Source organism: Dermacentor albipictus, chromosome 6, assembly GCF_038994185.2.
Source record: "Dermacentor albipictus isolate Rhodes 1998 colony chromosome 6, USDA_Dalb.pri_finalv2, whole genome shotgun sequence".
NCBI classification, from domain to species: Eukaryota; Metazoa; Arthropoda; class Arachnida; order Ixodida; family Ixodidae; genus Dermacentor; species Dermacentor albipictus.
Genome location: NC_091826.1, coordinates 20,430,629 through 20,447,500, shown reverse-complemented (window position 1 = coordinate 20,447,500; position 16,872 = coordinate 20,430,629). Strand labels below are relative to the sequence as shown.

The 16,872-nt window shown below is 52.6% G+C and overlaps 1 protein-coding gene across 1 annotated transcript; it reads right to left on the bottom strand.

Annotated features, from left to right (window-relative positions):
* Positions 1-11,653: 11,653 nt before the first annotated feature.
* LOC135921012 (probable phosphorylase b kinase regulatory subunit alpha) lies at positions 11,654-16,403 on the bottom strand. The gene has a single exon (XM_065455299.1). The coding sequence runs from the start codon at positions 16,117-16,119 to the stop codon at positions 12,574-12,576; it is 3,546 nt and encodes a 1,181-aa protein (XP_065311371.1). The 5' UTR covers positions 16,120-16,403; the 3' UTR covers positions 11,654-12,573.
* Between the last annotated feature and the right edge of the window lie 469 nt (positions 16,404-16,872).

The following is a 16,872-nucleotide window of genomic DNA, read 5'->3' as shown; positions in this document are numbered from 1 at the left end:
TCCTTTTCCTCCTCGCGACGTTGCTGTTCTCTCCTTTCCTCCTTTTCCTCCTCGCGACGTTGCTTTTCCTCCTCGCGACGTTGCTGTTCTCTCCTTTCCTCCTTTTCCTCCTCGCGACGTTGCTGTTCTCTCCTTTCCTGCTCGCAACGTTCCTTCTCCTCCCTTTCCCGACGTTCATTGATACCCGCCAAGGCCTCTGCGGCTTCCTCAGCCGTTACGTCCCCAGTCCTCATGACCTCAAGGATCGCATTCTTTCTTTTGGTTGAGCCCAACTCAATGCCCAACTCCTCACAAATTTCGAGAAGTTCCTTCACCTTGTACTTCTCCATCGTTCACACTGTCCTCCTGCTGTTTACCCTTTTTGAATATACCTGCCGTACGCTACTATAACACTACTAGTAAGACATATGCAAGTATATCACACACTGCCCTGTTTACCCCCTCAGCATCCCCTGGTTTTCAAAACACTCTTACTAGGCTTGAAACACACAAGGTTAAACACAATGCAACACCAAGTCAATCCCTGAGCTACTATAATCTGTGTCAGAGAAAGTCTGGTGTTTGAGGTAAACTTCAGGCACTCACCGCGCCGAGGTAGCTGATGCCGGTCAATCCCGTAGCTGCCATCCAGTGTTACGAACTTGTACCGCTGCACCACGATTACGGCTTTGTGGTCCCTTTGTGGTCCTCGTCACCCGTTTCGTGACAGAGCGTTGGTAGCGATGACTCCGAGCCTGGCGTCGATGAGAATAACAAAAGGGACTTTATACATTATATACAGGTTATCATACAGGACATGAACGGGTCGGCACTGGGGCCGAGTGCTCACAACAAACGCGACTGTTCTCGCACGACGACGTCCGGCGAAAAACGCGTTACACATCTCACCCCAGTCGGGACGACACTCTCTCCCGGTGGGGTCGGCAGATCCTGTTTTCGAGCGGCGTGTCACTGCTTTTATAATCCCCGAGGCCCATTGTCACTCAAACGGCCCAATACAAAGTCAGCACACGACGGTCGTCCGAGGGGTCCAACCAGCGACCGCGCTGGCCACCCGGTTCAAAGTTCGCGCGCGCGGTGACCTCCAGGCAAGGGAGGTGCGGCGCCGGGCTGTCGGGCACACGCGGACACGTTTAAACACGCTGCTTCGCCGAGGCTTCTCCCGGACGAAGGCGCAGCATCTTGTCTTGTGAAGGGAGAATTATGGCGCTCGCAGGATAGATTCCGCATCTTGCAGATTCGGAATCCGGGCTTGTGGTAATGGCACAACACCTACCCTGCTTTTATTTGTTTGTTTTTTATTATATATCTCTCTGACGCGCACGCGCTATAATATGTATAACCTACGGGGAACCGGTCTCGCGTGGAAAAGAGGTCTCTCCGAAATTATTTGCGCAGCTGCTTCCGAGTCGCATTTGCATTTTAAGTCAATTAGGTATGCGCATATGCACGACGCCCGCACAGGGCGAGCCAAAAGTGTGGACACTCGCCGCAAGTTTCGCAACGGCGAAAGAGAAAGAAAAAAGAAAAAGGAAAGGAAGCAGGAAAGTGTCAAAACGAATGGCCGCCACCATAATCGCACGCCTGGGCTCCTGCCTCAGAATAAGAGAGAGAGAGAGATGGGGGAGGGAGATGGAGAGAGGGGGGAGAGAGAGAGATAGCGAAGAATGAAAGAAACCCGGTTACGGCAGCCCATCAAAAGCGTATAATCAACTCGACCAGCTCGCTGGTCGCGAGTGAAATATTCAGCAAGCAGACGATTCGCGTTGCGGTCGCCATATTTATTATGTCCGGTCGTAGCGCACAATCTGAAGCCGTCGGCGAGCCGTCCGTCTCGGTTAGCGCAGAGTCTGTCCACCCACGAGGAACGGTGCAGCTTGACAGGGGCTATACGCGGCGGGCGTCAGAATGTCGCAATGAGAACGTGTGTAGTATATATATAGCACAGATAATATACTTCGCTAAATGAAGTACACGTTTACGCCCACTAGAGGACCAAGGACTCTCCTATCAATTTCCACTTGTGCCTCTGTTCTTGCGACAGACGACAGCACGATCAGGCACGTCTGCAACTTCCCTCTATTGTCTCACTGGCTACCTGCTCCTCCGCTGTCCTCGACAGCACTTTTCCTTTTGCGCGCATTCTGCAATTTTACTACGTATAGACCACCAGTCACACACTTTACGCATTGCGTACAGACTCCGCCACATTTCAGTGAAAAGCCAGCTCTGCTATGGCCGTGAATTCAAGCAGCACGGGGGTGATGGCAAGCTCAGGCCTGGTCTATAACAGATGACATCTTGACCAAGTTGAGCTCCGTGTTATACGATTCAATTCTCCGATTCAGTGAGTCCGGTTCTCTTGTAAAAAAATGGGCAGGGGGAGGAGGTCATTTCGCTGCTCCTTATATAGTGGCAGCTCGATGATTTTCCGTATAGCCGGCGCGAGTGGGCTTGCGAAAATGTTGTCGCTCGGGTTTCTGGTTCTCTAAAACTCCTCGCGTTACAATCTCGTAACTGTAGATAGATATATACAGCGCCGCCGCTAACGATACATTTGCTGTCATCGCGTAATCAGACGACACACATGACCCAAGAGTCCAAAGCCTAGAACTTCGCTGCGCGTTTCTATAACCATTGCTCAATGGTTGTAGTAGGAGAATGTTTCATTACCAGTTGCGTAGGGTCGCAGGGAAGGAATTTTACGCAACTTTGGTCGATAACGCCAGCTAAGCCATAAGCCGACCTGAGCCGAACGAGCAGCCCCCCCTCCCCCCTTTTTCGTATGTGTCTGTGTGTGTGGGTATAATATATCAGTCGGGCCATGCCTGTTGCAATATAGCGCCAATGAACAGCCGCACGTAAAAAAAAAATGCAGAAAAGCAGTAGTACGCATGGCGACGCTTTGTGATTCGTCAATGAGGTTGTTACATGCACTCGCGGGCAGCGCACACACAAACCGCGCTGCCCAAGAATGGATAGGTTCCAACTCGCCCGCTTTTCAATCCTTACATTAATTACATATTGAAGCATATAGCTGGGTTATTCGGCGTGCCGGTGAAACTAGTGCTGGCGATATTAAACGTGGAAACTGCAGACGCTGCCTGTATAATATATCATATATCAGCTTCTCCTGAGACGAGCATGGTAACGAAATACATTTAATTTGTGACGCATCATCGTCGGGGATCCCGATGTCCATTTCGATGTCTATTTTATTCCCGTCGGGATGTTTTCGACAGATCTATACCAAGCTCAGAAACCGTAAAGCAGCCAGCCACGTCTGTGGTGGCAGATGTTCGAATGCGAAGCCCTCTTTGCACCATTCTTCGCACTTTCAGCAGGCAGGTAATGCGGTTGTATGAGTGGGTTCCTGTCTCGTCTCGCATTAATGAAAAGAATGCGCGTGGCCCAAAGTGAAGTAGAACCTCTGGCACCCAGCACAGAAGCCTGGTGCTCTAACAATTATGCCTCGATCGCCCTTTCTTTTTCTTTATTGCACGAACTTATCAGTAGTTACACATTACATTTAGACACACGTGAAAAAGAAATGCATACCTGTGCTACGCAGTCCAATGGAAGTTTGAAAAATCGGGCAAACAAACCAAAGCGTCCAGATGCGAAATCCACTCAGGAACGTACGGTATCAACGGCTCCAACCATACTACGCACTGGAGCAGCCGCTTCTCGAAAGACAGACCTTGTCAAGCAAGCAGGCTCGGCATGTCTGTCGATCATGTGCTTTCTCCATAATGAATGCGGTACTAAAACATAAACAAATCATACAGTGCACTACTGATTGTGCTTTTTGACAGCAAGGAACCGGATATAGTAAGATGTGAGAGGAAGTACTTTTCTTTGTATATATAACTATATGAAAACTGTCCCCAAAAATGAGATGTGTCACCACACGCGCGCATGTCTGTCTCGTGCCATGGCCAGCCAGCTATGTGAAACGCCGATCGGCCGTTTCTTCACCGCAGTACAAACGCCCTCTTCACTTTAACGTGCGTACGCCACGTCACATATAGGTACAGTCGCGGACAGAATATTATGGACCGTGAAATCTAAGAAAAAGCTGAATATCTCCGCAACCTCACAACGCAATCTGGTATTTGCATTTTGGACTTCGACTAGAATATGCTAACAACGTTGTCGTGGGCAGTTTTACTGGTTACTGCTACAGGCTGCTCGGGAATTGAACGTTTTCGGAGATCTCGTGGTCCATTTTATTCTGTCCGCGACTGTACGTACGATTGCGTAACGCGTATAGTCGCTGACGCCGTCACAATCCGTGTTTCTCTCGTTTGCGCTCGTCCACTATACTACGTGTATGCAGAAACCAACAGTTGTCATGCGTCAGCCCGCGTCGAACGGCCGGCGAGCACGTCATGCCGTCGCCGCCACACAATCGTCTTCAACGTGGTCGTCATCGTGTTGCTGCCGTAACCGAGCGAACGAGCACAGCGAAAGGTGAAAGCGAACTCCCCCTCTCCCCTCCCCTACGACGCTGCGCCGTGCTTCCCAATGGGCTGTCGGCCTCGCCGACCGCCTCCTTTAGCTCCATCCCATTTCCGCGGCGTGCTGCTGTTTCTGGTGCTCTTTCTCTCCCCCTACTTTCATTCCCTACCTCCTGTGCAGCGCGGTTGAAGTGTCCTCTGCTGAGAGACAGTTACTGCGCTGCACTTTACCCCAACCTTTCCTTCCCATCATCAAGAATCTCCTTCTCTCTCTCTCTCTCCCAATGGGCTGCAGAACGTAGCGTCTCTTTTCCCTTTCCTATAATCACAATCATCAAACACGCGAGGAGGAAAGCGGAGGAGGATGTTGCGGCGCAATGGCTACGAGACCGCGCCAGAGTAGCGCGCCGTAGTCTGTTCACCGATGACGGCGCCACCACCGCTACTACCACGCGGGAAGGCAAAGCGCTGCGTGAGCGGTGGTCTGTGTGCGGCGGCTGCTTTGAATCGCGCCCACGCGCTGGCTCTCGCGATAACCACATTACCGAAGCAGTGGCGCCACACTTCGCTCCGTCTGCAACGTGCCGCCCGAGACAGATTGTCCGCGCCAGCCAATACATCGCGAAATGAAAGAACGTATAGAGCTGCGTTCAAATTTCGTACAAGGGAGTATCGTAATCATCGGCGAATTTTTTTTTCTTCTTTGCTCGTGTTCACTTGCCTATGTCAATTTGCATCTATCATTGAGAGCGTTTGTATCCTTACATACATTTGCAGGCCTTTCTATACATTTGTTACATATACTTTCTCCCACTCCTCGCCCTAACATACGACTGCGGCGTATGTAAATAAACAAGCGAATGCACAAGTAAACTAATAAATCAACGAATAATGGCCCGCAGTGTAGATGTGCGCTTTAGCAAACTTCAAAAAGTTCAAAGACGGTATGCCGCGTGGCAACCCAAGCGAAAAAACAAATTTCAGGCACACCGTCTGCCACGTTTCACTATAATTTAGCACCCCGTATGTTACACATACTCTCGCCGTTTTCAGTTTTAAAACTGAATAACAAATGCTACGACGACGAACGCCGATCACGTGACCTTCCATATCTCGTAGAGACATCCGTGCGAACCTCGTGCATCGGCTGGCGCTGCAGCCCTCAGCTTTTCACACAAGGGCGCGCATATTTCTCGAGGCAGAGGCGCATTGCAAGTGGAATGGGCGCAGGCGAGCTTTCTCGCCGGCAGGATCGAGCAGCGAGCGATAACGGCAACGCCTGCCGCCATAACGCGTCAACTAAACAAAGACAGATGCACCGCTGCACTCAGCAACTCGATCGGCCCCGTGGATCCGTTATGTATCTACAAGTGCATCTCACCACGCTACTCTTCTCCTTCCTCTCACCCAAATAAACCCGCGCATGCACACACACATACACCGTCGATTGCGTGCCGTCTGCTACAGCGGAAAGAAGTGCGTAAAATTGTTTTCCTGCTCCAAAGGTGCTGGGCTGTCGTCTGGCGTGCATCCTGCGCTGCAACATGGAGCGCCTTCCTTCCGCTTTCTGTTCCAATTTCTTTTCTTTTTTTGTCTTTTGTTCCTTCTCAGCGCACGCGATGCTGGCAAGGCCGGGCAGGCGAAACAGGTCGCCGTTCGCGGGGGCGCTGCCCGTTCTTTACGAAGTGTATTTTTGAACGGCGCCGAAGGATCGCGTCATAGAATACGCGAGGAGAGCGGCAGAGCCGTTGCCTCGTTCTGTCAGTAGGGGGCAGCACTTTTTGAGCTGCCCTCTCTTCCATCTGACAAAGCAAGGGGAAAGGCATTTCCTCTTGTCCTCTTTTCGATATATATAATCTATACGAAGCGTGCTGAGTCCATTTTCAAAGCGAAGCTTTCCTTGCGAACCCTCCCAGCGTTTGCTCACTGTGGCTGCTGCATGCTTAACCAAATAGCTCCCACGCATTCAATAACAATAGATAATAATAACGGGAGACCGTATCGAACCTCGGTCTCCCGGAGCGAGAACCCGAACAGTTGGAACACAATTTTCTTTTTCTTTGTCGATTGGGCCCCGATCGCACGCACACTTCGCTCTCCTGTCGACGCCAAACATCCCTTTGAGGTGACTGGCACGTTCTTCGCGACGCGTACTAAGTACGCGCTAAGCTCGCTTTAGGCCACAGGCTCGGGACTTAAAAAGACGTATAATAATAGTCACCCCCATGCCACGTCTCTCTGCGTTGTACTTCGGCTCTGCATGCACCTCTGCTCACTCTTGTGGGCATTTATAGGAATACAGCGCAGGGTGCATGGCCCACACTGAGAGCAATGCGCAGCCCATGGTATGTGGGCTTGCACAAGCACACCACAGCTCACACCCTTGACGCACCCCACCGCACGGCAATGGGAGGCAGCGCCGTCGAGCTCAGACTCGACGGACCAGCTCAACCGGGTCAACCGAGCGAGAAGGGCAGCCAAGGCCGCTGGACTCCTGGACTGAGGGGACCGCCCACTGCTGAGCTGCCTAGGCTCACATGCTCTGTTCTATGAAGTTTACTCTCTCGCTCTCTCTCTCTCTCTCCTCAGTTTTGTTACCTCGACAAACACACGAACACCGTCTTCGTCCCCGTGACGTCACTGCGCCAAGATTTCACCGACTCGTTTGCAGTTTCTATGGCAGATTGAGCTATACACCGACGTTTGTGCTGTGTCACGCGTGCATTTTGTACATAATGTCAACTGGACAACATGCGCAAGACCTCCTCGCTCTCTGCAGTTACGGCACAGCATACCGAGCACATCTAATCGATTTCGCGCGCGTGCATGAGATGTTATCGCAGTTGTGACGAAGCCTGAGCTCTGCTAATGTGATATCGTGGGCAAGTGTGAAATCAGTTTGAATTACCTGACTTTGATCGACGGGAAAATACCTTGCGATGACGGTCATAACTTGCGCAACCGCGTGGATAAGCCTCCGGTACGTATCTTTTGTGTTCTGATTGAGCGTGGATTAATTAAGTCTTTTTTTTCATTGATTCTATGGTCACGATGGTAATACTACGTAGTTTGTAGGGCACGTTTTAGAACGAACCCGTTCAATTGTTTGCGACGCGTTACCGTTTACGCAGCAATTTGCTTTGGCGAGTTAGTGCATATCTGGAAAGTGGGAACGTGCACAAACATTCACAGGGAAGAGGGAGGGCATAGGATAGGTATTCAGCTTAGTCCGCTCTCTGTATATTTTTTTTTTTCGTGCTTAAAAGAAAGCTGACTCGAAAGACCTATTACGTTCACGGGGTCCTGTGGGTCTCGGGGAAATACACTCCCATTTCGGTTCGCAAACACCGACACTGTAGTGATGGCGTGGCTGCACTGCGCTCGCGATCGGGGCTGACAGCTCGGAATCCACGAAACACACAAAACGGCGCGCTAGCGAACGAACCCGCGGCGCCCGGTTTTCAGCCAGGGGCTCCCGTTTCACCCCCTCGTCATCGTCTAAGTATAAACATGCTGTCACTGCAGCGCCTGCCTGCTGCGCTTCCTCGAGGAGGGAAACCCCCACGAGACCGACCCCCCCGCACTCGAGTGACGTTGTTGTTTCGCCTCTCCTTGGCACGCACTTCGAGCGTCGCTTTGGGCCGGGGCCATGGAGGAAAGAAATATCCCCGCTAGCGTCTTTGTGACAGAGAGAGAATAACGTTGCGGATCCTGCCTGGTATGGTATGGTATGGTATTCCTTATGCGATGGCGCACACCCACTGTGGGGGATTGGCCAAGATTTGGATGAAATTAGGCTATCTTTATTAAAAAGTGGTAAAGCTAACTGGAGGAAATGAACAAAAATAAAATGTTTAAGAATTCAAGACAATCTCTTCGTAGCAATTGTAAAATCCTCCACGGTTGAGCAAATATCCCTGTGGCACTGTCCAAAAGAGGAGGCTCCTAGAGAAAGGATAATTATAATTGAAAAGCTCAAACCAAGCTGTGTAAATCTTGATTCTAGATTTTTTCTTAAAGAAGTGCCTCGAGAAACGTCGTCGTCGTTCCCGTCAGACCACGCCCACACCCCCAGCATTTTATTACTCTGGTCATACGGCGGAGAAAAGCAAATATTCGCCCATTGAGAATCGAATAGCAACCCCATGGCAACGTGCAAGCTGGGAGTATAGGGTTGTCAAGCCTCCTCAATTCAGCGGGACTTTTGAGTAAGAAAACCACCCCAGCCCCGACTTGATCCAGTCGCAGAAGAGCTAAACGTCCTCCCTTTTTTAATTTTCTTTTCCCGCTGAATAACAAGGAACGAGGTTTCCTATTTATAATACCCGACAGCTCGATTGCGCATTCTTCTCTTTTTTGCCTCCTGTTGCGTTGTCGTATCATAAAGGCGGTTTAATTTTTATCGTGGCATTTACTTCTGCTGTATACACCCGCGAGCAAAATTCTACGGACCACAGAGTCTCGTAAGAAACAGAATTTCTTCGTAATTAACACGTACAAACGGGAACTGATGAGCGCACTCGAAAATTCGTAACGCCAAGTTTGGACTGCGGTCTTTAATTTCAAGCTGCATTCACAGACAGAGGGGAAAATGAGTTTTATCGCGCGATCCCTGATCTGTATACTTTTGTTCACGGGTGTACAAGCGGTAACTGCTCATAGCATCTGTATCTGTATAGGTCGCCGTGCTGGCCAGCCACTGCACATTTATTGTTGTAAATCGCGACATGGCAGGAATACAAAAAAAGAAAATTTACAGCAAAGGTCTGTCAGTCCCGTCGTGGGATTAGCCGGGTGCGCGTTTTATCGCGCTTTGCTGAACCAAATAAAAGTTTATTCACTCACTCACTCACCCACTCACTCACCAGCAAAGGTGTTATAGCCTCTCCGTGGTCGGCATTTTAACGCTACAGCGCTAAGGGCACCGTGCCGCCGAAAATCCGCTGTCGGCGTCGGCGGAGTTGGCCGTGACCGAAATTTTAGATAGATTATAGGGTTTTACGTGCCAAAACCACTTTCTGATTATGAGGCACGCCGTAGTGGAGGAATCCGGAAATTTCGACCACCTGGGGTTCTTTAACGTGCACCTAATCTAAGTACACGGGTGTTTTCGCATTTCGCCCCCATCGAAATGCGGCCGCCGTGGCCGGGATTCGATCCCGCGACCTCGTGCTCAGCAGCCTAACACCATAGCCACTGAGCAACCGCGGCGGTTACCGAAATTTTCCGTACATATTTAGGTATATGTATATGCCGCGCCTTGCTCCATCCCATGAGGTATATGCAGGTTACATTGCCATACCACTCTATCCCTAAAGTTGCTTAAACCTTGTCTTACATTCTTGACAAAATTATCCCTCGCAAGTTTGAGAATGGCAGCCCAGTAACGAAGGTCACTAAATAAAACACCGACAGCGCGTGGCTTTCATGTTAAATCTTCTCGGGCTCAAATGTTAAAAGTGCGAAGCAGTAACAGAAACCTGAAAATGCTGCAATTTTTTTTTTTGGCGCGGCTTTTCACTGCCTCCGAGATCGGCCCACGCAAGTGGCCTCGTTTCTACCCGAAAGCTCGCCTTCGTGCACAGCCTTCGCCGCCAGCGTTTCCCGGTAGACATTAGTTACATAAGCTGCAGAGGCCGGCAAGCGTAAGAAGCAGTCGGGGACCTTTCTTGAATGCTGTCGCGTTCCACTCTCGAAGGCGAAAATTAAGCGTCCTCTAAATTTTTTCGTACGTGTTTGTCCGTGAGGAAAAATTATCAGCATGAGCAATGGCTCATACGCCCCTAAGCCAGTAGAAATGCAATGGCTGATCCCGGTCGTAATGCAGAGGCTACGAGCACTAAGCAAAGTGAACAGTGCATACATCCTTTGGAATCACGCATACAACGTACAGAACAGCATACGTTTCAGTAAAGAACAAGCTCGAAACAAGCGTCCGCACCATCAGTCAAGCATTGCAATACCCCCCTCAGCAGTTGTAGTGGTGGTGTTGAAGCAGCTTCACTGGACATTGACTTTCACGGGGCCGGGATGGCGAGTCAGCTTCTACAGCCAAGCTGTTTATGGCTACGGTTCCGTGAATTTTTCGTGTCCGTCAACAAACATGCATGTGCCGAAACTCGGCTCCCGAATTTGATGCAAAATGGCTTCATTCTATACAAAGGTTTATACGTCTCATCAATAGGATATGCATTTTCAGTAGATTAGTTATCAATAGGCACCATTTTCAAGATCAGTAGTCCCTCAGGTAGTTTTTTTTTTTTGCTTGCTTGCTTGCGCTAACTTATTAAGTACTACTGCAACACTATCGCCTTGGACGCAGGGTATACCCTCCACCACATCCAAAACTAACGAGAAATGAAGGCACCGACTACAGGCGACTCCAGAGCAATACCTTTACCCATGGAAGCTTACTGCATCATTTCCACCCGACGCTTTACAGCTACACCTGTCACCACTGCAACGTGCCAGACAACCTGGCGCACCTCCTACTGCAATGCAAGAAAACCCGAGAAACCATCACAGCGGCACAGCTAGTAGCAGCAGACGCAGACCCAAACCTCCTCGCTGAAACGTGGGAGGCTGCGATCTCCAAGCCGGACCTGGTCGACCAGCGCGAACTCGTCGCCCGGGCCCGGAGGGCGATCCAACCCAGAGGGTTCCTGGAATAAGGGACCCTCCCACCTCGACTGACAAGTCACTGCTTCAAATAAAGGTTTCTTTCTTTCTCTTGCAAGCTTGCTTTCTTGCTTTCTTGCTTACGGGGGTATGAGCCATTCGTTGTCTTCTCGTGATGGACGAATTTCTCGTTGGGTAGGCATGCAACACGAGAATGTGTGCGCGTACCTATCGTCACGATGACCACCGATCAGGACAATAAATGTGTTTGTGCCTTTGTTCAAAATTCTGCGTCACCTCTGTGTCGTGTGCTAAACTGCTTCTCTGGTCAACCATCTTCACCGAGTGGAATGGCTCACGATTTTTTTTTATCTTTGATCCACGTATACGGACTGACCACTACTGGCACTGACAAGTTCGTTCGTCACCATCTGCCGTCCTCTGCAATGCAGACTCAATTCGCTACTTAACGCTTACTGATCACACAATTAGTAGTGAAATGGTAAATACATCAACGAATAAGTCCGTACTGGGTAAAAGTAAATCCTGCAATTAACTCGGTAAAGAAAAAAAAGTTCAGATCATACAGCGCTTTTAATTTGTGGTATACACAATGATTTCAGTACATCACATTGAACTGAATTCGTTAGTTAACTCTTACACCGAGTATGTAAAGTTTAATCGCAAGCATGCGTATAACTTTCGCATTTGCAGCTGTTGAATGACTCGTCTGCAACGAAGTAACGCTTAAAGCCTGATCGGCATTTGCGCGTGTAATCTCGCGAGCGTATAATGCAAGTGTCCCCATTTACATGCATGCAAATCTGGCGCCGCCTTTCGTGAACGCGGAAAATACAAGTCGGCCGTCATCACCGGTATGTTCACATGGCGTTAATCCGACTATACAGTCTCCGTTAATTAGTTTTAGGCTCTTGGATCGATACGGAGCTAACGACGAAACTAATTTCGCGACCCGCAGAATGAATGGCTCTAGCTAGCCGACCCATAGCTCCCAATGTCCACCAGGAATGATGGGTCAGTTCTGTGCCTATGCGCACGACGCACGTTTTTGCGGGTCGCCATTACAATTGGTGACTTGTAGCGATGGTCATGTGTAGTTGAGCGCAATACACTGACGAGTTGGCGCACACGTAAGGCGCGTCGCGATAAGTTTTTTTACCTAATCAATTAGCGTGCGCAATGCAAGTAAAACCCCGTGGCGCAATAACACTGCATTCGCGCGAGAAATCCGTAGTAACCAGATTACACAAATCGAAGTGCCGGCTATCGCTTCTCTACACTGGCGCATTCGTGTACCTCCTGGGTCATCGTGGTGGTGGACGGGTCAAAAGCAAACCATGGAGGTGCGTCGTTGCCGGTTCTGTCGAACAAGAGGTATAGTGAAGCCCTTTATAAGGGTCTTCTCAAAATAAACCTCCATCGTAATTCGCAAAAAAAAAGAAGGTGGGTAGTGCACCAGCAACAGGAGGCGCGGCTAGCACACGGTGCAGTCCGTCAGGGTGGTCAGGTCGTGCAACATGTACGCCACGGCTCGCACCAAGTACGTCATGGTGCCGTAGCAACCGCTTGGTGCAGAATCGTAGAAGCGCTCGCAGATCCCCACGGTGGCCCGACAGGGAACCACGGGCGGGGACACGCAGCAGCAGAGCGTCGAGTCCCCCTTGCACTGTCGCTGGTCCTCGAGAAACAGCCCGTGGGCTCTCTGCACGATCCCCTCGATGTCCAGGGGCTCGCGGAACTTCTCCACGGTCTCGTACTCGACGGCGAGGCTTAACACCATGAGCGTCTCGACCAGGAGCTGACGGTACTCGGGCTCCGGAATCCTGTTCAGCGCCTCCTCGACCCGAAGCGCGAACTTGAACTCGCCCGGAGTCATCTCCCTGATGAGAGCCCACGGCAAGCACTGGCCCCGGATCCAGACGCCGGGACAGCGCTCGAGGATGGCCCATACGCGCGAGTAGAAACCCACTGGCACGCGGTTGAGCGCGCCGTCCAGCCGCCTCCTGCGCAGCCAGTGGCCATGCGGGTGATTGGCCGGTGTTTCCAAATCGCCCTCGAGGATCTCGGGTCCGTGCACGAACGTCTGCACGGCGGACTGCTTGAAGCTGGCGGAGTGCTTGAAGCTCGCGGCGGCCGAGTCTGGCGCCGAGAGGGTCCGACAGCCCGCGAGCTCGCGGCCACTCAGGATGGCCAGCAGCAGTGTCTGCGTCTCGTAGGGGCTCAGGTTGAGCAGCAGTTCGGCGGTGTCCGCGTCCTTGTTCCCCGCGGCGCGCGCCAGTTCGGACGCCATCAGCTGGATGATGAGGCCCACGCGCAGGCGCACCATCTCGTGGAACAGGTGCGGGTCCGTCTGGATGAACATGGCCAGGTAGGCGAGCAGCTCCTGCGTGAGCATAGCCATGCTCTGGTCTCCCCTGTGCGCTTCGTTGATGATGGCGCGCAGCTCCTTGTTGGATAGCGGCCGCGTGATGACCTTCTCGTGGTGAGGCGGCATGCCCACCGTCACCTGCTTCTGTCGCACGAGCAGGTCGGTCACGGACTTGGCGAGGTCCTCGACTCGCTTGCCGAGGGCGCCCGCGAAGTGACGCACCAGGCCCCAGCGATGCTCCAGGCAAGCGCGCTCGTAGAAGTCCTGGAAGAGCTGCCACACGGTGACCACCGAGTTGGGGTGCCCCAGACCGGTGTCCCAGTGGAAGCCCTTGTGCATGGACAGGTAGTGGAGGATGTCGCCCTGCTCCTCCATCGAGTCCGTCGACTGGAGGGTGGTCAGCAGCTCGCTGTCGGCGACCTGTTCGAGTTGGAGCTCGGAGACGGCATGGAACGGCACAGGGGCGTCGTCGAACGAAGACCGGCGTGAAATCATCAGCGAATTCGGCTGAGAGGGCAGCTCGCTCTGAGCCATCGCGAACATGAGTTCGCCGCTGGGCGTCTCCTGGCCCGTCAGCGATCGCGACCGTCGGATGAGACCCGAGGCGGGCGACTTGCGTCGACCACCGCTAGGAGTGCCGGCAGAGGCGCCGCCGTGCGGTAGCGTCGACGTTGCCTGCCCCAAGAGCGACGACTTGCTGGAGCTGCCCTGGAGCGCGGGGCGCGTCGTCTCCCTGTCCAGGTAGTCGCGGATCGGCATGGGCACAGTGTCCGGCTCGCCGTCCTCGTAACTGGCGAGGAAATCCAAGCTAGCCACGCATGACGTGCTGACGAACTCGCCGATGGGGCTCAGGCAGACGCGCGTGCCATGCACGTAGCCGCCCACAAGCTTCTTTATCGTCTGGCGCAGGCTGACGGGAACCTTGCCTTCGATGAGCTGCCGCGAACCGAGGGTCACCACCATGGTGGGTCGTCCGGGCACGTTCCAGTCGGCGCGCAGCATAGCGACGTCTGATCGAAGCGTGCTGGCGAACAGGTCCACGTCGTTGACCAGATGGAATTCTTTAATGTCCAGGTTCTGCGGCATGAAGACGCACGTGCGGTCCTGCAGCTGGTATATCTTGCTGGTGGCCACCAGTCCGACGTCCTTGGACAGGCGCCCGGAGAAGTTCATCTTGCGGTTCTGTCCGAGGTACGAGTACAGTTCGCCAAGAACACGAGCCGGGTGTATCTCGAAGGGGTAGGCTTCGTCCACCGTCTGGATGTTCGGATAGATGCTAGCAATTTTCTCCTTCACGTCGTCGTTCTCGGCCAACAAAACCAACTGGACGACCAGCTCGGGCCTCCGCAACGACTTGAAGCGACGGTTGAGCGGGTCGAGCTCTCCGGGTGCCAGAAAGCCTTCTTCCAACAGCTTTGCCACAACATAAAGCGACTGGGCCCACATGAAAGGAATCTCTCCGACAGGTATCCTGGCCTGAGTGTGGGGATTGTTGTACTCCCGGGTGACCGCATCTTCAGGAACTGCGTACATCTCGGGAACTAGCCTGAGGCCATCGTCGGTCTTGATCAGCACTCGGTCGAGAAGGTCAGAGTACTCGTCGACGGTGTTTCTGTCCTCGCGGAAGCAGGCATCGATGATGAAGTAACAGAAGAAGAGCGGCCACTCGCACTCGATGTTGTCGAACATCTGGAGCTCCCACGGCTCGTAGTACAGCCTCCGACAGTCCTCGCGCGGGGTCTTGTAGCCGTCCCGGAGGAAACGCTTGCAGCCATACTGTCCCTGCAACTTCTCCGCGACGGTCGCTCTGGTCCTGTGTATGAGATCAGGGTCGTCCACGGCGAACGCTGGGAAGCCCACCACCATGAGAAGAGCCGCGTCCACCTCCTTGGAGTTGGACTCTCGCGGAAGCATGGAACGGAGCACGGCGTCGCACTTCTGCGTCTCGTCCGAGAGGACGTGGATCACAGAGGCCGGCCCGCCCCGGCAGCCGAACAGGTCCAGCTCGCTCATGGCCTCCAGCGCCGCCTTGGCTGCGCCCACCGAACTGGCGTTCAGTTCCCGGATTCCCTGGTTGGTCTTGTCGCCACGTTCCCAGACGCCGTAGTCCGGTACGCAGTACGCGTTCTCGATGTAGAAGACCAAATTCTGGACGAAAGCCACTTCGTCCAGGTTGTAGATGATCTGCTGCCCCGCGGCGGTGAGCTGGGCGAGAACGAGCAGAAAGAGCGACGTGGCGTCGATCTGCAGGTGGCCCCAGTCCTGGTCGCCGACGCAAGTGCCACCCGTGGCCGCGTCGTACTTGGCGTGCAGGCAGTCGCTCGCGCTCTGCGTCTCCTTGAAGCGCTCGACCTTGTCCTTCTGGTTCATCATGGCGACGAGCAGACCTCGCATGAGCTTGATCGAGCGGTGCTCCAGCTCGTAGGCCGTGGCCCGGTCGTCGTCGAGTTCGGCGCGCTTCTTGTACGCCATGGACAGGGCCCACATGGAAAGCACGCAGTAGACGTTGTCGCGCACCCAGGCGTGGCGGGCGAAGAACTTGTGGCCGGGTACCAGCCCGGTCACGGGGTCCTGGTGCGCGATCACGGTTCGGTACAACAGGTTGTGGTAGTAGTCGAGCCGTCTGCCCCTGAAGCGCTCGCGTTGGTGCATGGCGGCGGGGATGATCGACTGTCGGACCAGGCAGGGTGCACGCAGCTCTTCGAGGCTGGGGCGAGAGAAGGCGTAAGCGCTGTCGGGAGCGCAAGGCTTGAGCGACCGAGGGCCTGCCTTGTCCACGCAGTGCTCGCGGAGGCGCGGGCAGAATGCGCGAGGTGCGTGCTTGCGATCTTCGTCTCTTCTTGAGCACGCTCATCCTTTGGCTTCACATGCAGACGACGTCGCCGTCACGCGGAAACGGCAGTAATCAAAATTCAGTTGACAACTGATGAAAGTCATGATAAAGGCATGGACAGAAATGCGCATTCGTCGATTCTACGTGTACTACGTGACACATAATTCCAACTGAGGTGGTGATCACGAACTTGCTGAAGCCGCAAGAGAAGAGGAAATAAATATGCGATGCGAACAGTCATATTTGAAAATCGTTCAGCTTTCGAAGCGTTGCTCGGCGGCTACAGCACAGCGTGAAGACAACACAGGGCTCGTTTTTAGGAGCATGCGAGGGCATTTTGCTTTTATTTTCATTTTTATTTTCTCTTGAATACATGAGCCAAAGGTAAAATCACATGGCTGATTGTGATTCGTCTTCTTCTAGGTGTTCCTTATATATGTGTACACTAAGTCATATTCCTCGCAATAAATTCTTTCCCATTCACTCCTTTCCCAAGAAAAATGGGTTTCAGTATACCGAAAAGAAAATCAGTTTTCCACCGAACGATACGTCCTTTTATTTATTTTTTTTCT

Coding starts and splice junctions, on each gene's coding strand:
- LOC135921012 (XM_065455299.1), bottom strand. CDS start 16,119: ATGCACCAACGCGAGCGCTTCAGGGGCAGACGGCTCGACTACTACCAC.